Source organism: Rhinatrema bivittatum, chromosome 1 (assembly GCF_901001135.1).
Source record: "Rhinatrema bivittatum chromosome 1, aRhiBiv1.1, whole genome shotgun sequence".
NCBI classification, from domain to species: domain Eukaryota; kingdom Metazoa; phylum Chordata; class Amphibia; order Gymnophiona; family Rhinatrematidae; genus Rhinatrema; species Rhinatrema bivittatum.
This window is the reverse complement of record NC_042615.1, coordinates 424,257,933-424,280,683: the sequence shown is the minus strand read 5'-3', so window position 1 is coordinate 424,280,683 and position 22,751 is coordinate 424,257,933. Positions and strand designations below refer to the sequence as shown.

Here is a 22,751-nt window from a genome sequence, read left to right as displayed (position 1 = left end):
TTGTCTAGGAACTTGTGTTCCTTAACAGGAGGGGCAGATGAGTGAGGCTTCGTCCTTTTTGCTTTCTTTTGAGCCGATTCCACCACAACTGAGTGGTGGTCGAGCTGAGATTTTTGAAAGCAGAGGGCTGACAGTACTATGATACTGGGCTTTCATCAGCTAATAAACGAGCCCACACAAAGCTGGACATACCCTAGATCTAATCTTTATTAATCAAGGTTTCTCCCTCGCGGCTTCAGCAATCTGCTTGCCAATCCCATGGTCGGATCACAAGTAAATCAACACATCGTTAGCCATTCACCACCTAAGCCCTATTACTTCACTGAAAACATCGGTTCAATTCAGAAAATTATGCAACCAAGAAACCCTCATCACTCACCTATCAGAGGAACTAAAACACATCAACACATCGGACGCTGACTCTGCCCTCGCATCCTGGTCTACTATAACCAAAAAAGTTGCAGATCAGACATGCCCTCTTATCTCCAAAACCATCAACTCTAATAAAGAAAAGAAAAAACCTTGGTATACCCCAGAACTTAAACACTTAAAGCGAGAACTGAGAAACAAAGAACTCATCTGGCGAAAAAACCCCACTTCTGCAAACAACACAGCCTTCAAAACCAGCATGCACCAATACAGGATAGCCATCCTACAGTCAAAAAGATTTCTACTCTCGAAAAATCCACCACTTCATTTATGACCCAAAAGCCCTCTTCTCCCTGGTCTCATCCCTCACCAAACCACCCACAACCGTCATTCCGGAGGAAAAAGCTGCAAATAAAGCCAATGAACTCGCAATCTTCTTCAAGGAGAAAATATCCAACCTACTGAATCCTCTTCGGGATCATAAAAATCCTTCCCCCCAATTTCTTCTCCCAGCATCAACTATATCACAGACTTCAAGTCTGGAAGCCTTCGATCCAGCATCCTCTCTAGAGATTGAAAACATACTAAAAAAACTTAAACCTGCATCCCAACCTCTTGATTCAATTCCTGCTAACCTTCTCATAGCTAGTGCCAAAGCTATTGTTAAGCCAATCGCTCAAATCATCAATGCCTCACTAATTCAGGGCTTAGTACCAACACCACTCAAACTTGCTATTCTGAAACCTCTTCTAAAAAAGCCAAATCTCTCTCCGGAAAATCTAGCCAACTTTCGGCCAATAGCCAATCTCCCTTTTATAGCTAAAATCCTTGAAAGAATAGTCAATCAACTCTGCAAATTCTTAGACGATAACATTCTCGCCACAATGCAATTTGGCTTCCGCAAATCCCGAAGCACTGAATCCCTTCTAATTTCTCTAACAACATTCTCTTCAACCTCGAGAAAAAACAACCATGCCTACTGATCCTACTAGATCTATCAGCGGCATTTGACACTGTTAACCACAAAATCCTCCTTGACCGACTAGCAGAGATTGGAATCAAAAACACCGCTTTCAACTGGTTTAAATCCTTCCTTCAAGACAGGTTCTATAAAGTTAAGATCAACAACAATGAATCCCAGCCGATTAGTACAAGTCTAGGCGTCCCTCAAGGATCCTCATTATCTCCGACCTTATTCAATATTTGCTTACTCCCTCTCTGTAATCTACTTTCTAAGCTAAATCTAACCCACTACCTATATGCGGACGATGTCCAAATCCTCATTCCAATTACCAAATCTCTCCAAGAAACCCTTCATTTTTGGAATTCATGCTTCCTCTCCACTTCCAATCTCCTTGCTGATCTCTGCCTAATTCTCAATGCCAACAAAACCGAATTCCCCCTAATCACCCAAGATGGCAACTACCAGCTCTCCAACACTCATCCTCTGGCACCACCTCTTCTATCTCCCCGGGTCAGAAATCTAGGAGTCTTCATGGATAACCAACTGAATTTCAAAAGCTTCATCAGTAACACCGTGAAGAATGCTTTTTCAAACTCCAAGTCTTAAAAAGACTCAGACCCTTACTTCACCCCCATGATTTCAGATCAGTTTTGCAAGCAGTCATATTCTCAAAAATTGATTACTGCAATTCTCTTTAACTTGGGCTCCCAACTATCTCTCTAAAACCTCTACAAATGCTCCAAAATGCCACTGCTAGGATTCTAACTAAAGCAAAAAAAAGGGACCACATTACGCCAATTTTAAAGAATCTCCATTGGCTCCCTATAAAATATAGAATCTACAAAACTCTCTCTACCATCCATAAATTTATATACAAAACCTCACACCTCGATCTCAGGATACCTTTGCAACTAAATTCATCCTCCCGTCCATTGAGATCTGCACAAAAAGGCTCCCTAAAAACACCTCCATTCAAAATTTCTTCAAACAAGAGAGCCTTCTCCACAGCAGGTCCTAACCAATGGAACTCTCTCCCTGCAGACCTTAGGCTCGAACAATGCCCCATCACATTCAAAAAGACTCAAAACTTGGCTTTTCACACAAGCCTACGCCGGAACTGGTCTTTTATAACACTCTCCCTTCCTGGTCAATTTCATTCTATCCCACATTGCTTAATAATCCTTGAATTACTTTCAATTTCCCTCCTCCAATATTTCAACCACTTGCTAAATGTTTGATCCTAATCTCCAATTTATAAGATTTCTGCTATTTAAAATTGTATATATGTTATAAGGTGCTATTTAATTAATTCAATTTTTTCCAAGTTCCTCATTTTCCTTGTTCTCTGTAAGACACTTGCGTTAAGTCATTTTTAAGTTTTATGTAAACCGAAGTGATTAGTAACATTGTTACCAGAACCTCTGTATATAAAAAATGTTAAATAAATAAATAAATAAATAAATAGGTAGTGTCAGCTTTTCTGTGGACTGTGGCAATGGATCCTGGGTTTTCCCAGATCTTTTTGAGGCGGTCAAGAAGAACTTGATGAACGGGAATAGAAGTGATCACTTTAGGGGCATCCAGGAATTGGAGGAGCTCCATCATCTGGTGCTTATCATCCTGCTCCGTCTGAAGCTGAAAAGGAACCAACTCAGACATTTCCTTCACAAAATTAATGAAAGAAAGGTCCTCTGGAGGAGAACACTTTCTATTTTCAGTAGGAGAGGGAGGTGAAGGTAAGTCATCGGTGTCTGTGGAAGTATCATCACCCCAGGTGTCATAAGGATCAGCTGATTGACCTGTAGGACGAGAAGGGGGTTGGATACTCAAAGGCCCCGGCTGAGGCTCGGAGAAAATCGAAGGAATCGCCAGGGGCACTGTGGACGGCCTGGAAGGCATCGGTGCCGGTATCGAAGGCATTGATGGCACCGATGTGCATATCGCTCCCGATGAATGAATCTGTGGCGAGGGACGAAATGGCATCGATGGCTGAGGCAATACTCCCGAAGGAGGAATGCGGAACGGAGTTTCTCCTCCCGATGAAGCTGTCAACGGGGAGCGCACCGGAGCCATCGGAGACCCGGGAATCACCGGTGGAAGGGCGGTCATGAGTGCCTCCATCCGGGATAGCAGCGGTGCCAGCGCTGCTGTCATCGGGTCGGTGACCGGTTCCACTCTCGGTGCTGGAGGAACCTGGAGCCGTTGCATCGCCTTGTCGATGGCCTCCTGGACCAGCCGATCCAGTTCTTCCCGGAGACCTGGAGCAAGCAGTCCCGGCTCCGTGACGGAAGAGGGAGGCGGAGGCACAGTCGGAGGGACCACCTTTACAGGCGGAATCGCGACTCCCAAACCCCGATCGGGTGAGGGTGGCCTCGATGTCCCGGTCGCAGGAATAGTCTATGCCATTTCTGGACGGGGCTTCTTCGATGGTGGCTCGGACGGTGGCTCGGTCCATGATTTCGTTCCCTCGACGGTCTGATAATTACGATGCCGATGGCGGTTTCTCCCTACGATCCCCTCGATCTTGAGGGGGAGTAACGGGAGTCGATGGCCGTGAAGACGTCGATGGCGGACAGTCACCGGACGGAGATCGATGCTGGTTCGACTTCGACTGTGCCGGTTCCGTCGATACGATGGACGCCGTCGGGGTGTGAGCACGGAAGAGGAGTCCCATCTTCTCCATTCTGGCTTTGCGACCTTTTGGTGTCATGAGGGCACATTTGGTGCAATTCAGGACATCATGCGCACGGCCTAAACACATTACACAGACTCCATGAGGGTCTGTGATAGACATGGTATGAGTACAGTCTGGGCACCGACGAAACCCCAACGCCATGGCCATAGAAAAAAATCGAGCCGTGGTACAGTCGACACGCCAGTAGGCCACGAGGGCCAAACTCGACAGTAATCGACAGAAAAAGGGTAAAAACTTACCGGAGTACCGCAGCCTGAGAAAAGTTAGAGGGGGGACCCCTGTGGGGCAATTTAAGTTTAATTAATTCCGTGAGGAAAATTCCTGTCAGGAATCTCTTCAGAGCTCCTAAACTGCGAGGCTACTGCTGCGCGGAAAAAAAGACGACTGAAGGGGGACCCCTGCTGGCTGCAGGGTTAGTGCCATGCTGGGCATGCCCAGTAGGGGCCAGTCAAAGTTCTGGAAACTTTGACAGAAGTTTTCCGTGATTGGGCTCCATCCTGATATCACCCATATGTGAGGACTACCATCCTGCTTGTCCTGTGAGAAAAACAGTTACCCAAACAGTTGCATTGAAGAAGGCTCTTGCACAACAAACTAATCAATATAAAGCTTCATGCCAACTAAGACCCAATTTTCATTATGTAGGGTGACCTTCTCAAATAGTGTGGTGAAGGTACATATGACAATGCTGAAAATAAATAGCTGCGTTAACTCATACCTATTCTATACAAAGCAAAGAGCAAGTTTGCTTATCGTAAACGGTGTTTTCTGTGGATAGCAGGGTAAATTAGCCATGTATTCTGGGGATCGGACTCTGGTCCCCTAGGTGGCAGAACTCCTCAAAGTACACAAAGCTGAGTTCTCCGTGACTGCTTGCCTATATGACTACGTAGTTCCCAGTGTGCTTCAGTCTATTACCCAAGCATGCATTTGCACAATCCAGGGACTGTCCGGGGAGGTGAGCGGGTTAGCATGGCTAGCTAATTCACCCTGCTAGCCATGGAAAACACTGTTTATGGTAAGCAAACTTACTCTTTTCCACAGATAAGCAGGCTGAATTAGCCATGTATTCTGGGGAGTCCCTAGCTAACTGGTTGGGTGCCCCCTGTTCCCTGAGAGCAAAGGTAATCCATATTGGTTCCTATTAGAGGGTGCGCTCAAGTTGTCATACCTTACGGACAGTCTCTTTAAATGTTCCTATTCCAGAACGGCTCGACCTCTTGCCGTATCTGTGTCCATCTGCTGTCTAGGTAGCAATGTGAAATTACGGTGCACAGCAATGACCACGTGGTGGCTTTACGTATGCTATGAGCGGGTGTTCGTTTAGGAAGGCAATGGATGATGTCATCACTGACTTAGCGAGCCTCTGGTGACGTAGGTACAGGTCTATGCTCTCTTGTTATAGTAGGACAAGATGCGATAAATTATTTCAGGTGATGTCTTTCTTGGAGGCTGTAGTCCAAGAGCATTGTGTTAGGACACGAAATTGAAGTTCTGCCTCTTACAGTAGGCCAAGGCATGTTACAATCCAATGTAGAACTCTGATACCACCTTGGGAGGAAGGGAGAGAGTTCTTAATGTTACTGTATCAGGATGAGAAACGAACTCACGCTTGTGGTTCACTGATTCCCCTTGCTGATGTTACAGCGACCAAGCAGCACTCCGTAGGAGATATGTCCCCTATGGCTGTCGACCATGGATTTACAGGGTAGTATCAGTTGTTTCGGAAGTGGAGAACAGACAGCACCAGTGCTGCTTGCAAGCGGTGACATCGCTGGAGAATGTCCTTCATGAACCTGGGAATTAGCGGGTGGAATGGTACCGGGGAACCTTCCAGGGAAGCGATAAGTTGTAGTAGCACTAGCATGTACCCTGACAGATGCTGTTAGTCCCATATGATATCATGGGTGAAGTTATGCCAACAGATGCCCCGGGGGGTGCAAGAGAGCAGTCAGCTTTGTGCTCTCTGCACCCTTTGGATAGCTGGTCTACTTGGACTGATAATTTCCTTCTATCAGGCATTGTCCTGGGAAAGGGGGGGGGGGGGGGCCTGGGCGTCTTGGGATAGTCGCGGTAATTTTAGGCACATTGCTGTCGTTCTTTCAGTCTCCACACTGTGTCCCCAGCAGGGGAGCACATAGGATAAGAAGGAACCCACTCTGTTATGACAGAGTTTGGGTCAAGAGGCGGGCGTACTTAGTTGTAGAGATCGTCCCAGCCTTTTGAGGTGAGGCTGGTACTTCCCCATGTTACCTATAATGAAGAGGCGAGCACGTTCAGGTGCAGCAGGTTCTCCTTACATGTATCTTCTGATGCGCTCTACCCCCTGACTGTTCATCCATGAAGCTGGACTCTCATCCATCGGTTGTGGGTAGTAGTCATCTCTGATTTCATTGAAAGTCATCTATCCTTGAGATCACCTGAATCAACTGTTGAGGGGTAATCCTGCTGGTGTCTGAGGACACCATCTTCGATGTACCCTCCTATCCGCGTTGTTGGCGGCATTGCCTCACATGGCAGGAGGTGTGGGTGTCGTGTCTCCCATAAGTACCGATTCCATGTCCTGGACTCCTCTATGGTCATGCATACTCCCCGTAGGCTGAATTGTCCTACTGATGGTATTGAATCTTGTCTTCAGACTGGTCTGTACGCTGTGTTGCCTAAGAATGGCTAGGTGCAACCACCAGTACCTTACTACTGTGGAGGATTTCCTGTTATTATTCATTTGCTTATTTACTTATTTCAGCAGGGTCGCTTGATAAGGGCGCTCCGGAACGGCAAGCAGCCAGCAGGGCGCCATACGGGCTGGATGATACTCATTGGCTTGGCCATGAAAGCCCTGCATACGAATCAAGTGGTTGAATATGTGGACATAAGATTCCACTAACCACCAGTTCCCACCAGATGCTGGGCTGTATACGAGACATGATGAAATTGGGGGGGGGGGGGGGGGGGGGGAAGCATCTGAGGATCAAGACAGGATGCTAGACCCGCAGAGTGTAAAATATCCTTCTCCCTCCCATGAACGGCGAACACTATTTGGGTACTCCTAAACCCCCATTGGGTCTTGTATGTTGCACCAGAGACTCCACGTGATTGACATGAATCTGCTGTCCTCTGCGACTGCAGGCGAGATCACAGAAGCACTGGTCTCGGAGGACGCACCATACCCCTGTCCTTGAGTTATTACTAGTGAGGATGGGGATCCCTCTTAACACCCAGTGGTCTTCTGAAAAAAAATTATTTTTTTTAAGAGGCAAGGAATGCAGTCAAACTGACCCCCCCCCCCCCCCCCAAGGCTCCATTGGAAACTGTACTCTATTAATGCAGCACTGTCAGCCATATCTGGAGGTTCTAAGGCTGTGGCTGCTACTAGCATTGTCCCAAACGCGGAATCTGAGGGTCCCCATTGGGGCATCTCTCTCCCTGTGCTGCCGCCTTCTGGAGCTTATCCGGTGAATTGATCCGGGGCCGTGCCGAACATCTGGCCGTAATGGCTCCCGATGATTTTGTCTGGCATGTTCAACTTCATAGACCAGCAGCATGCCCCACTTGGGGTTGTCGTCCACGTAGCAGCACTGGCCTGGCTTCAAGGGCTGAAGATACTCTTGCAAGTACTGCCCCTCGATTCAACATTCCCACCTGGAATATATGCTGTATAGAGCTCCCAGATGCTTCGCGTCACTTTTCCATGACCAATGAAGTATTCTTCCCGACTTACCGGAATGACACTTTTCTGTCTCCCGGGCAAGAATCGTGGACTATCTGGCCGATGGAAGGGAAGGTAGCTGCTCCCCTGATGCTTCAATCTTTCTGTGTGCCCCTAAGGCTGCCCTCGATAGTATTTCTGTTCCTGCCTGGAGGGTCCACAGGGGGCAACGCTCCAACTAAATCATGAGGTTGGGCATCTCCCCTAACTCCAGAGCCCCACCTGTGCCATCTTTTCTCCAGCTCCTGCCCAAAAACTGGCGTCCGGGTCGGTTTATCCTTTAAGAACGCCCTCTGATCAGCGGCAGGAATCAACAGAGGAGGTGCCCCGGCACCCCCAGTGACTTCGATCTGTTCCATACCAGAACTCTTGCAAGACAGTCACTATCGCTGTCCTCCTAGTAAGGCCCAGCAACATAAATAGCACTGAACCATAGTGCGGCTGATGCCTCTACAGTTGCTGGGCTCAAAGCCTCAGCATTGATGTCTTGATACACATCGATGCGCCGATCTCTGCCGGTTTTCAATGCACCAGCCTTGAAGCGCCTGCTTTCGCATGTCAGCCTCTGCACTCCCGCACCCCGGCTTGCATGCGCTGGCCCCTCAGTAACCCAGAGATGCTCGGTTCAAGCCCGCCTTGGCACACCCAGCCAAGGCGCCGGCCTAGGCACTCCCGGTCTTGGCATGCGCGCCACTTCAAAGCGTGGGTTTCGGCTTGCCAGCTCCAATGCGCTGACCTCGGCATGCCTCCTTAAAGCTCCAGTGGGACTGGTATCGGTAAACATGACACAACAGCCACCCAATGAGGCTCTCACTTCGATGGGAGGCTCCTCCAGGGAGGGCCTCCCTGCCCCTGCTCTCGGGTAGCCCGGTGAGGGGGCCTGGAGGAGGGTTGTTTCGGCTGCCACTTCCCCTCCAATGAGGTCATCAGCGGCTAAGGCGCAGACTAATTCCAATTCGCCACCTTCGCTGCATGAGACCTGCATCTAGGCCCGGACCAGAGCTGACCGCGGTACTGCAACATTCCTTCCCTCTAATGCTGCCATGCAGAATTTAGAGGTAGGATGGCAGATCCACATAGTACCTAGAGGGGAAAGAAGAAAAAGAAAAGTTAGTAAAAGAGGAGCCTCCGCATGCACCATGCAGTGTGGAGAAACAAAAGACTGAAGCACACTGGGAACTACGTGGTCATCTAGACAAGCAGGCATGCAGAGCTCAGTTCTGTGTGTTTTGAGGAGCTCCGCCACCTAGAGGACTGGAGGACCATCCCCAGAATACATGGCTAATTCAGCCTGCTTATCTGCATAAACTCTAAGTTTTGAATCTAAGGAAGTATTAGGTAGCAAACAGCCTACTCAATGAAACAAAATATTAGAAAGTTAAATATATAGTATTAAAGCAAAACATTGAAAATATGATTGAAACAAAAGGTTTATTTATTTTCTCCTACAAATGTGATCTCCTAATCAAGGCCTTAATTGGGGATATATGACAAGTATGCAAGCAGATTTAACCTTTATTTCATTCAATTCGAGCACTGGGTTTTTCCTGAATATATACAACGCGATAGTCACATGCCATTTTTATACGACACTACACACTTTCATTACAATTTTAAAAATTGCTTCAAAAGAAAATTTTTAGCCATACCCATAACATTGTATTCGTACAACGGACCATATTTGTAAATCATATGGCACTGCAATGAAAGAATTTTGTAGTTAATGATATAAAACAGTGTTTCCCAAACCTATCTTGGGGGACTCCTATCCAATCAGGTTTTCAGAATATCTACAATGAATATGCATGTGAAATCTGCATGCAATGGAGACAGCGCATGCAAATCTACCTCACACATATTCACTGCAGAAATCCTGAAAACCCAAATGGCTGGGAGCCTCCGGGACAGGTTTGGTAATCATTGATATAAAACAAAAGGAAACAAACCACCTACCTGATAACCACTTCATTAGTGTTGTTCAGATCAACTACCAACACAGACTGAGATGCTTCATTTGGAATAACCAAAGAAGGGATGAATGGTAAATTATCTTCTGTCATCCGAGAATATTCCTCCTCAACCATCAACTTCAGGTCATCACGGATGCAAACTCTGTTTGCATCATTCCGATTCTCGTCTATGCTGGGTTTTACTTTAGTGTAAAGAATTGCTTTTTGTGGGTTATCAGATACATAGTCCACAGTGCAAACATCTGCTAACAAGTCAAGGTTCTGTAAAACATCTTCAGGGAACTTCACTTTAAATGTGTCCTCAAACACTTTGGGAAGTGCATTAGCCCAAAGACCATTACTGTATTTCAATAGAATTTCTTTAACCCTCTGTTTAAGTTCACAAGTGGATGATAGTTTATTGGATGAAATCAACGGTTTAATTACAGTGTCTTGTTGTGAAGAAACAGGAAGAACAGAATTTTCCTGATTAGTACCATGCTTCACTGAAACGGATATGTTCACAGGGGGATAAAGTAAAACATCTTTATGACCATCACGGCACACTTTTTCAACCTATCAAAAAAAATTTAAAGAATTAAGATTCTATGCAAGCATGGCGGGTGAGAAAAATATTCCATAATTTCTAAAACAAAACAGTACTTAAGTTACCCTAAAGCTGGTTCTCTCAATAAATCTATTTTTATGTTGTTCCACATTATATAGCATGCTTGACCAGATACTTCTTACATACATTCTTGTTCATTTATTGATATATTGACCACGAAAATCAAATTATGGCAAATGCTTTCCTTTCAGATTCATCCTAGCAATAAAGAGATATAAAGTGACTTCACAACCACAGACAGGCCGATGCAATAAAACCACATGGTAAAACAGGCGCACATGTTGAGCATCTGTTTTCCTAACGCATGCTCATCCACAGCCCCTGTGTGCCCGATGCAGTATGTAAATTATTAGCTGATTTAAAAGAGATGCACCAGGGAACTGTGCATCCCTAGCGCTCAAATGCATTGGGTGCCCTGGAGACATGGCTGACCTCATACTGCAGGCTGCTCTATACATAAAAGTTTACAAGATAAAAGAGCATAAGAGGGATCCTGCAGGAGGAGGATGGAACCTCTGTGGCAATGAGAAGCAGTGCTGGGGAAATGTAAAGCCAGAAAAAGCAAGCAAGGTGGTTTCATTTTTAAAATCCTGGCATTGCCTGGTCACAGATTTAATCCAAATTTCCACCTACAATCTTGCTCCCTGCTCTTTTTTTTTTTTTATATATATATACCACATTCATGCAGCTGTTGCCAAGAGCCCTTCACTTGCGGAATGACTTAACGCCAGCTCAGAGGCTGGTGTTAAGTTTGCTGCATTAACGAGTGTGCGTTAGCCAACCAGCAATTTTCTGCATCAGGAGGTAATAGCTAATAGACTAATCTCCCTTGCATTTACATATGATGAGCGCTATTAGCTATGCATGAGTTTGGATGCGCGTTTTGGACGCACTAATTCCCCTTTCTGCATCGGGTGTTAGCCTAGCGCATCCAACCGTGTTGACCCGTGTGCTAGGCTGAGCGCACTTTATTGCATCGGCCCCCACAGTCACTGGCATAAAGGACTTCAAGATATGGGAGGTAATTTAAGTTCTCTAAGATGCCATAGATTTGGAGTTGATATAGCACATCCTAAATATGGCTTACAATCTGTGGAGATTTTTATTTTGAAAAGCTTAGAATCCAACAAGGGCTGTGAGCTGCTGGTAGCTCCAGTAGCAGAGTAGTTTCTTTTTTCAGGTGCTCACTGAGGTGACTTCCAAAAAGCAGTCACATTATATAAAGTCACACCAACCTAGTGTAACCATTTTTAAAGTTTTATAAATTTAGGTAAAACCACTTCCTTAAGTTTAGTAATTGTGCTATCAAGTCAACTGCAGAAATGCAGAAAGAAAAACAGACAATGACCACAAGGTCCATCCAGTCTGCCCACTCATGGCACAATACCACAGAATTTATTTCTCAGGTATTACCAAAGTGTCCTTACATCCAAAGACCTCTATACTTACCCTATACTTCCTTAAATTCTATTATATTGGCCTTCATCAGGAAGTTATTCCATGTATCCAATATTTCTGCCAAGAAACATTTCCTTTTGTTAAACCTGAATCTAACCCCTCAACGCTATAGCCTAAACATTTCTAAAGACAAGTAGTTTCTAACCATATTTTGAAAGACTGGAAGAGAAAGCAGAGTTGCTTACCTGTAACAAGTGTTCTATGACAGCAGGATGTTAGTCCTCACACATGGGTGACATCGGATGAAGCGAGGCATAAAAAACATATTTAAGTTTCTGGAACTTTGACTAGGCACATGCATGCCCAGCACATGTCCACGTGGGGTCCCTCTTCAGTCTTATAACAGAATTATACAGGGTGGCCCATGGAAAAGTAGACCGCCTCCAATACCAGAGCATTGGAGGCAGGCTACTATTCCATGGGCCACCATGTATAAAAATGAAAATATGAGAAACCCAACTCTGCAGGGTGGCAGGCGGGTTTCATGAGGACTAACATCCTGTTGTCCTAGGAGAACACTGGTTACTTCAGGTCATAGGAGTGCAGTGGCTCAAAAGGAGCTTTCATCAGCTGAGTTAGCACCACTTTGAGGCCCCAAGACACAGTGGGAGGTTTCAATTGAAGCAGGCCCTGCATGAAACATCAGACTATAGGCTGTACAGAGCTGGGCATCCCATCTACACCAGAGCTTTCCAAACTTTTCATGTTGGTGACACACTTTTTAGACAAACATAATTTCACGACACGGTAATTCAGTCTACCAGCAAACCAGAAGTTAAAGGTTAAACGAACGAAACATATTTCGACAATTTATGTATGTTTCCTTAAATATATACATAAATAAAATGTTTCATGACACAACCTATCTCATGAAAACCTTAAATTTATATTAAAAATATATATTCCAAGATTCATGTTATTGTTATAATTTATGAGAAACAATAATAAAACAAATTGTCTGTCCCCCACACACTCATCTCTCTCCTCCCCCCAGCACATGTCTGGCCCCCACACACTCATCTCTCTCCTCCCCCCAGCACATGTCTGGCCCCCACACACTCATCTCTCTCCTCCCCCCAGCACATGTCTGGCCCCCACACACTCATATCTCTCCCCCTCAAGCACATGTCTGTCCCCCCAGCACGTTTGCCCCCCACACTCATCTCTCTCCCCCCAGCACATGTCTGGCCCCCACACTCATGTACCTCGTCTTTTTGATTGTTGCCAGTTAAGTGCTTCACTCCCTTCCATGATCACCAGACACTGCTGCTTGCAGTCATTACTCCTCATGGCCAGGCCTCATCGGCAGCAGCAGCCAATGCAAGGATGGCTGGGCTCGTTCCACCCACCAAGCCCCCCAAAAAAACGCGATTGACAGCAAAAATCACCCAATAATAAGCAACCCATAAACTGAAAAAAAAAAGTGAATCTCTAGAAAAAAAAATGCCCAAACTTGCATCAGAGTTGACCGGGCTTGCGCGACACACCTGCACACTGCAGGCGACACACTAACGTGTCCCGACACACAGTTTGGAAAGCTCTGATCTACACCATGGTGGTGTGAGACAACTGCACTAAGATGAACTCTAACAGAGATGGTTTTTAAGCCAGCCTCCAATAGGTGTAGAAGGTAATCAAGTAGTTTTTATGTGGGGCAGGAAAACAGATCCAGGGCTTTCTATCACACCACACGGAAGACCTCCTCCACTTCAGCCCACAGGACTTTCTAATGGAAAGCTTTCTGGAAGCCAGCAGGACCAGAGACATCCTCAGAAAGATCGAGTGGTTGCAGAATTAACCTCTCAACATCTAAGCTGTGAACGGCAGAGTCTGGTGGTTGGGATGCTGCATTCTGCCTCTGTCTTGTGTAATGAGCTCTGGGGAAATCCCCAAACCAGCGGTTTCCAAATGAACAACTCCCAAAGGAATGGAAACCAGACCTATCTCAGCCAACAAGGGGCTATGAGAATCATAGTCCCTCTGGCCTCGCGAAGTTTCAAGAGTGTTCGCCACTAGAAGAATTGGAGGATACATGTACAGAAGACCCTTGCCCCAATGGCAGGCAAAGGTGTCCAAGGCTGGTTTACCGTCTGTTCTGTGCAGGGAGCAGAACAGAGTCACCTTTCTGTTGCAGGGGCACGTGAACAGATCCACATCTGGGCTCCCCCTGGTCCAGAGGCCACACATGGGGTCTGAAGGCATGACTCAAGTCTGTTCGCTATCATGTTCTCTGTTCCAGCCAGATACATGGCCCTGAGCAGCATCCCGTGGGACAGGACCCAGGACCACATCTGGATCACTTCCTGACAGTAGGTATGACCTTGGGCCTCCCTGCTTGTTGACATATCACACAGCTACTTGGTTGTCTGTGTGGATCAGGACAACTTTGTTGGACAGCTGATCTTGGAAATCCCACAGAGTGTACTTGATCTCCTAGAGCTCCAGGAAATTGATTTGACAATGTGCTTCCTGGATGGACCAGAGGCCCTGGGTGCAGAGACCCTCTACATAAGCTCCCCACCCCAGGGTGGATGCATCCGTGGTAAGGACAATTTGGGTAGGGGGACTTTGGAAGGATATTCCCTGTTCCAAATTTGAGAGTACCCACCACCAGGACAAAGAGTCCCGAAGAGACGGGGTGATTGAGATGTGATCCTGGAGCCTCTGCATGGCCTGGCGCCACTGTGACTTCAGTGTCCATTGGCTCTGGGCATGTGCAAACGTGCCAAGGGAGTAACATGGACAGTTGCGGCTACGTGGCCCACCAGACTCAACATGTGCCAAGCTGACACCTCCTGGCTCTGTTGAATCACCGCTATGGATGTCAAGGTGACTGCCCTGGACCACGGCAGGAAGCCTTTTGCCCGAGTCATGTCTAGCAGGGCTCCTATGACGTCCAACTGAGGTGACAAGCTTAGATGAGACTTCGGGTAGTTGATGACAAACCCTAGTGACTCCAACACTGGGATAGTCAAGTGCCTGGATAGAGTGGCTCCTGCCTGAGATGTACTGTGGACCAGCCAATCATCCAGGTAAGGGAAATACACTCCCAGCTTGTGGAGGTACACCCCCAACACGGCCAAGCCTTTTGTGAAGACACACAGGGCCGACGCTAGCCCAAACGGCAATGCTCTGTACTGGGTGCTGTTTTCCAACCACAAATCTGAGATACTTCCTGTGACTTGGGGAGGATCTCGAGGTGAATGTAACGAGTCCTTCAAATCGAGGGAGCAAATCAAGGTGCCCAGGGAACACATCTTGAACTTCTCTTTTTAGAAAAAAGTTCGAGGGCCTCAGGTCTAGGATGGGACAGAGTTCCCTGTTTTCTTTGAAACCTGGAAGCACTGGGAGTAGAATCCCTGCCCTCCTTGCCTTAGTGGGACAGGTTCGACCGATCTGGTCGTTAAGAGGATGAAGAGCTCCCTTAGTACTTCCTGATACACTATTGGCTCCCAAAACAGGCATAGAGGGCAATTTGGCAGGACACCCAATAGGTTTAATAGGTACCCTTGATGGACGATGGACAGAGCCCACTGGTCCAATGTTATATTGGGCCACTAAACAGTGAAGAACTGTAGTCTGCCCCAAACCGGCGGATCTCGCATCTCTGGTACAGGAGGCTGGTTTATACTCCCTACGATACAGTCAAAACCCATTCTGGGATTTGACTGGTGCGCAGGCTGGGACTTGGGAGCTCTCTGCTGCCTAGGACGGCTGTGGGAGCTCAACCACTGTGAATGGGAGTGAGGAGCCAGAGGATAATACTTCTGACCCGGTCTGACTACCTTGCTGAGGAGGGTGGGTCTGAAGTGCTGGCGAAGAGTTGTTGGTGAGTCTCATGGTGGTCTCGCAACTGGGCTACCACATCCCTCACCTTATCCCTGAAGAGATTCTCTCTCATACACAGCAAGTCAGCGAGTCTTTCCTGCACCTCCAGTCGGAGCGAGGCCAGCAGCCATGCCATTTTGTGGGCGCCGATTCCTGACACTCTCGATGCCATCTCGAAAAGATCGCAGGCTGTACAAACTTCATGTTTTCTGCACTTCAGGCCCTTATGCACCAGTGACATGAAGGTGTCCTGCTGTTGAGGCAACTCCTTAGCCACCTTCTGCACTTGCTTCCAGAGGTTCTGCGAGTATTGTCTCACATAAAACTGGTTGGAGGCAATGCGGGCAATGAGCATGGCTCCCTGGAATACATTCCTCCTAAGAGCATCCATCATCTTATGATCCTTCCCCGGGGGCATCGAGACGTGGGTTCAAGAGCACCAGACTCCCCTTGAGGGCAAATTCGATCAGCACAGATTGGTGTGATAACTGATGCTTCTTGAATCCGGTAGCCTTCTGGACAAAATAAGCCCCATCCACCTTCCTGCTCATAGGATGTACTGAGCGGGTGTTCCCAGATCCTCAACAGCAACTCCTTAAGAATCTCGTGCACCAGGACTGCCACAATCTCCTTAGGAACTTCCAAACTGGAGGATTTCCAGCACTTGTGCCTGGCCTCCTCCATCAACAAATGAAAAGGGAAGGCCTCTGCCATCGCCTACACAAAACCTGAAAATGTTACGTCCTCTGGTGGATGGTTCTTCATTCCTCTGGAGAAGGCTCTGAGGGGAGACCTTCCAAGTCCAAGGAGGAGGAATCTGCAGTGTCATCCCCCCAGGGTCAAAGAGAGCTTCATCCTCACTGTAGTCCACGGGGGATGGGGCCCTAGGTGCTTGGCCTTTGTCCAGAGGCAAAGGCACTGATAGCACTGGTGCTGGCCCCGGCAAAGCTGGACAGAGGACTGCTGGCCTCGATGGAGCCAAAGAGCACTGTATCAGTTGAGAAAGCCTCTGTGCCCTGCTGGGCATTGATGGCCTCCTGGGAATAGACGCTAGCTGGGTCGGTAATGCACCAATGAGCATACTGAACCATTCCAGCAGGAATTCCTGAAAGGAAGTGCGGGGATCAGCAACTGGTGCCACAGGCGTGATGTCCTGCAGTGCTCGTTCCACTGCCAACTGGACTCTCCATTCCAGCTCCTCCTCAAACGTTGCTGATGCCAACACTTAGTGGGAGGCAGGAAGGGTGGCCAGATCTTCCTCAAAGCCGAGGTGGATCGGCAACTGGCACAGGACCAGTGGAATCTGTCGCGTTCCCCTTGCATCGATGGAGGATTGGCACTCCTCGTCCCGGGGGTCTCTTTGAGGACATCACAGCATGAGCTGGTGCCATCCCGCGCCCAGCACCATGTATCGAAGGTGACTGGTGCCAATGCTTCCTCTGTTTCTCTCAGTGCTTGGCCTGGTTTTTCCCCCGGTGCAGAGGTCAATGACGACGAACCTGAGGCCCTGCCAATGTTGATGGTGCGGTGTCCATTGGTGCGGCTCCAAGGTCTATCGGTTCAGATGCCACCGATGCAGATGTCGATGGCTCAGAGTTACTCGACCCAAAGAGTTTCTCCATCTTAGAGTCGAGTGCAACGTCCCTTAGGGATCATCTGGGCGCACATGCAGCAACCCCGGACATCATGCGATGCCCCCAGGCAGAGGCATATCTTGTGAGTGTCCATGATGGACAAAGTCCTAGGGCACTGGAGGCAGACAGAAGCCAGACAAGGTCATGACAAATGAAAAAAAGTGAGATAAACGACATGGCAGGCAGTCGAAGTCAGCAGGCACTAAGGTACCATGGCCATGAGGGAAACGAAAGCGAAAATAAACTTACCGAGAATGCTGAAAAACCTGACTAAGGTGCTTTCAGGGAGGAACTGAGAGAGACCCAGTGTCAACGGAAATACGAAAAAAACGCATTTAGATCAGTGAGTTTTCCAAGGCAATTTTCTAAGGAAAATGTTAAGAGTTCACTTAACCACGACGCGAAAGCTCCATGGGGGAAAAAAGTCACCCGCAGGGGCTGGCTGCTTCTTTGTAACCAAGGACGGGTCCCTGCGCCCCTGTATTGATTACAGGGGCCTCAACGCCATCACCTGCAAAGAAATATCCACTACCCCTAATCAACGAGCTCTTCGACAGCCTGCAAGGCGCCATCATCTTCTCCAAGCTAGACTTAAGGGGCTCCTACAACCTGGTCTGGATTCAGCCCGCAGATGTCTGGAAGACCGCCTTCAACACTCGAGTTGGGCATTACGAGTATCTGAAGAAGGACCCCGCGTGGATGCATGGTAATAGGGCATGCTTAGTGTGCCTAGTCAAAATTCCAGAAACTTTGACATAAGAAAACCTACATTGTGTGCCATTGGCCAGCATGTGGGAAGTGTCCAAAACCACAGAGGAAGGCAGCTAAGTATGACTCTCCAAAAAAGGAAAAAAAAAAAATTAAAAAGGCAAAGAGGATGTCATTAATGAAAACCTGAATCAAACTGACCTTGAGATACAAAAGCACAAAATACCTAGGAAGAAAAGGCAGAAGATATTGGCTGGTTATTGTAGTGTTTGTACATACAATGATGAAATAGAGCAAAGCAGGCCAATGTGATCTCAGTCCAACAACAATGCAAGAACCAGTCTCCAAAGCAGAGAAAATCTGCAAGCTTGACAATGGGGTAAAGCCAGACTCTCTAATGACATCCCATCAGTGATGAGATTACTCTATAAACAATGGGCAATTCTTCATCTTGCAGCAGGTCTAAAGATCACTGAATGACATGTGAGATCATGTCTCTCCCCAACCTTGTGATCTAGGGTGGGGAGAGGATAATCTGGCAGACAGGGGGATACAGTGCCTTGTAAAAGGTTTTCACACACTTGTGCATTTTTCATTTCTATTGTCTGAAAAATTCACATCAAAATGCATTAAAGCAGAGGTGGCTAAACCTTTCAGGGAAGATAGACCCCTTTTCAGTTTCAAAAAGTTGCATGAACCCCCACACTTTTTATTTTTATATGCCAAAACAAAAGAAGTGATATGCACTCCAGAATCGCTCATAATGTATAAAACTTTGATCTAAACTGAATACAAAGGGAGGGAAATTCCCAAATCTATTTAAAAACTGATCTCATAAATGAAGGTTGAGGCCATTCCTCTTTCTAATCCAGCTGCAATGGGGAAAAGGAGGCAAGTAAAAGTTCCAGGTTGGCAACTTGGTATGAACTGGCAGAAATTCAGCACCAGTACCTGTAGACATAATCTAATTTAAAAAGGACCTGCTTACAGAGTTTCCTTTTGAAAACTCGTGCCTACGAGGGAAAGCTGGTACTCGTACTTTTCATCTGCTTTGAAGCAGGTGCCAAGGATGTGCATGATAAGCACAGATTTCAAAATTAAATTTCTGCATGTACTTTTCCTTTCATAACCTAGTCCTGGCTTTTCTTTCCTACTGCAGGTAAAAGTATGTATGCTGTTCACGTAGCTACTTTTACCCTCAGTGTTGGGGAGTAGCAATTCTCAAAGGACCTTTTTTTACATGGATAAATGGGCATTAACCCACAAGTTTTAAAACGTGCCCTCCTTTAGCCAGCTTTTCTTTTGTACTTTATTATTTACTTGAATGATTCTTACAAATACATACAGAAAATGAGTCACAAAATAATTTAGATTTTAGAAAAAGCAAACCAATAGCCTGCTTTTCAAAGGGAAGGCAGCTTATGAGATCTCCATGGCTATTTGTGTCTCCCCCTAAATAACTTTCGTTTAGTGTCCTATCCATACCTGGTTGTTTCTTCCTCCCTCTTCCTTGATCCCTGGGTCATCTTTCCCTTCTATCCTCCTGGACTGTGCTGGTTCTCTACCCCTCCCTTCTGTCTCTACCACTATCCTGCATGATTCCTGGAGGTCCTCTCCTTTTCCTTGACAGGCTGCCATCTACTCTCATTCCCTTTAACCAGGTCAATCATGGATTCCTGTCTCCATCTTTATCCTCCATTTCTTCATTCTTGTCTCATCCCTCGTACTGTTACCCTCAGTTCCTTTGAGCCATTCTACTCACTTTTCAGGTGCAGCTCTCCTCTATCAGGACTCTGGCAAAGCACGTGGCAAAAGGGAGAAATGTTTTTCATCACTGTGATAATGCAGTTTTCCTGTTTTCTTAATGTGCAGCAGAAACTGCACAGATTCTGACAGCCGCAAGTGTCCCCTCTCTTCTCCATAGCCTCAAAGTGCAGCAGTGGGGTTTACAAATTGTCACTTTATTCCTCACCTCTGCTAAATACACAGAAATGCAGTTTGATGCTTCTAATTGGTGCAAATGGCCCCTCTCCGTCCCTTCTCCTCCAGGTCTGCAGCAAAATGAGGTTAAGCTTTCAGGGCCATAATAGACTCCACTACTCTCCTGACCTGTGGCAGCAGCTGTGCTAATCAGCAGTTTGCTCATTTTCTCCCCAGTTAAACTTTCTTGCACTTCCTTCTGGAGGACCATCTGGGATGGTCTTGTAGACCCCAAATGGGAACCACTGCATTAAAATGTTAAACTGATCTATACAACATTCGCTATATCAGCGATTCTCAACTGGTGTGTCGCAACACAACAGTGTTTCATCAAGCACCGGCAGGTGTGTTGTGGCTTCCCGATATCCCACTGCCTCAGTTGAGCTTCCCTCCCTCTCTCCTCCATCGCAGCAACACACATTCTTCCACTAACATAGCTGCCATTCTGGCTGGAAACATCAGCAGAATGGCCCTTTCTTCTTCCCGACCCCACGGCCCAGAAAAAGAACCATCCTGCATAAAGTAGTGGCAGCAGCGTGGGCCTGAACCAAAATAAAGCACAGCCAACAATCAGCGACAGGAGAAAGAGCAGAGTTAACCCCCGCAACCGATGGGATTCTTCATTGTGGGGCTGCAGGAGGCTAGTGCAGCTGCCATTAGTGCTGGGAAGGGGGGTTAAGAGTGAGAGCAAGTCAGAGAGCGAGACTGGTCGTGGAGGCTAATTGGTGTGTAATCGTGAGCGAGACTGGTCATGGGGTCTAATTGGTGTGTGTATGTGAGCGAGACCCTTGTGGGCCCTAAGGAAGAGGACCATGAGGACAGATTTAGTAGCCACTGCTGCTTCTGGTGTGTTTTTGGTCTGCAAAGGAAAGGAGTAGGAGAGCTGCTGGAGAGGTAAAAGTGGCTTTAAGTTTGTTTTTGATTAATGGCCATTTTAATTATCAGGTATTGTGTGATATGTCTGCAGTTTTGAAATATTTTACTGGTATTTGTAGAATTTTTTTATGATTTTTTAATTGTTGAATGTTATTCTGTTCATCAGCTGTTTTGAAACATTTATTAGTATAATTTTACTATTATTTCTGTGTGGGGATCTATAGCATCTTGGCTTGTTCTGTTTTCCTCATAGGAGATGTATTAGTGTTTGGGACCTGGTTTAAAATTTGTATTGTTGCCTTTTCATAAGTTAGTTTGTTACTGTGAGTGCATTCCATAACAAGTGTAACTTTGTGACAATTAGTTTCTGTGCATTATTGCAGATTCTAGGATTATGTTAGATGCTATATTTGTTTCAATTTCTCCAGTTTTGCACTGCATGTGGAGTTGCTTTTTTGGGTTTCCATTCCAGTTTGTCTCCATATTTGTAATTTGTGGTCTTTCTGTACTTGGAGAAGGTTTGTTGTATGTGTGACTGAGGTGAGGTATTATATTAGTACATAGGGCTTTGTATCAATCTTATTTGTTGTGTTTTCTCAACAAGACATGCATTGGTGGTAAATTACTGTCTTTTCATAAGGAGGGCTATTGTGCCTGTTAGTAAAGGGAGTTTGTTTTGCTGTTACTGAGATGTCATCAGAACCAGAATATCTTTTTTTGTATGGTGAGTTGTTTGGGTAATGCCCTAGTTCTGCTCTGCACCCACTGTTGGGGGTCAAGGGAGTTCCCTGTATATGCAGAGTGCATGTTTACATTTAGCCTCATGATGGTCATTTGGTCAGTGTGTCACACATGTGAGAACCATCTGTCAGGTGAGTCCCAACCGAAAAGAGGTTGAGAACCACTGCTCTATACTTTCATTGTCAAAAGTAAGAATAAAAAACGAGCAGTTCTGATTGCAAAAGCCTTCACACCCCTTTGTCACTGCAAGCCCAAATTAGCTTTTGTTCAAAAAAATTGCCTTGACAAGGCTCATAAGTTTAACAAAGCCCACCTCTTATTCTATTACAGTAGTAGAGATGATTAGAATACTCTTGAATGAAGAATCAAACTGTTTCTATTGTATGAAGTAATGTGAAACAAAGGTCAAAACATGCCAAATAAGGAGATACTGAAAGAACTCTTGGATAATGTTGTTCAAACGTGCAGATTGGAGGAAGGCTTTAAGACATTTTAAAGTGTTTGAATATCTGTTTGGATACCGCCAGTTCCATCAATGTACAGTTTGACACCACCAAGTCACTGCAGCGATCAAGCTGGCCCTCCAAAGTCGGAAGCCCTAGATTAAGAAAATGCTACAAGAGATCACAGAGTTCTAATATTAATTTAAAAGAACTACAGAGGTCTTTGGCAGAGAATGAAGAAAATGACTGTTCAGCCATTTCAAGATTTCTCCACAAACAGGAAAATTAGTTTACCTGATAATTTTCATTCCTGTAGTACCTAGGATCAGTCCAGACTGCTGGGTTATGCCTCCCCTCCAGCAGATGGAGTCAGAGAAAACTGAAAAGGCACCTCCCTTACATACCGGTGTGCCACCTGCATCCCCTTCAGTATAATTAATATCAAAGCAGAAGAAGTCCATAATTAATGACTAGATCAAGTAAAGTAACCTGCCTTAGTAACATCGATTGAGAGTAACATATAACAAAATGCCTTCTGTTCGAACAAGAACAAAAGTAACCATAGCTGAATAACTTTTGGAAAGTTGGCCGAAGAAACACCAATATCTGCAAATGTAAAAGAGAAATACAGACGAGCTGACTCTACTGGATGAACGACTGAGGGGGGATATGATAGAGGTCTTCAAGATCATGGGAGATCTTGAACGAGTAGATGTGACTCAGTTATTTTCACTTTCGAATAATAGAAGGACTAGGGGACATTCCATGA

At 46.2% G+C, this 22,751-nt stretch overlaps 1 protein-coding gene across 3 annotated transcripts in view; it reads right to left on the bottom strand.

Annotated features, from left to right (window-relative positions):
• Positions 1-22,751, bottom strand: part of TDRD7 (tudor domain containing 7) — a 345,168-nt gene that overhangs the window by 177,305 nt on the left and 145,112 nt on the right. For all 3 annotated transcript variants that reach the window (XM_029603524.1, XM_029603532.1, XM_029603540.1), the window contains exon 7: positions 9,691-10,262. In XM_029603524.1, the coding sequence (XP_029459384.1) occupies positions 9,691-10,262 (572 nt within the window). The remainder of the gene's footprint in view (positions 1-9,690; positions 10,263-22,751) is intronic.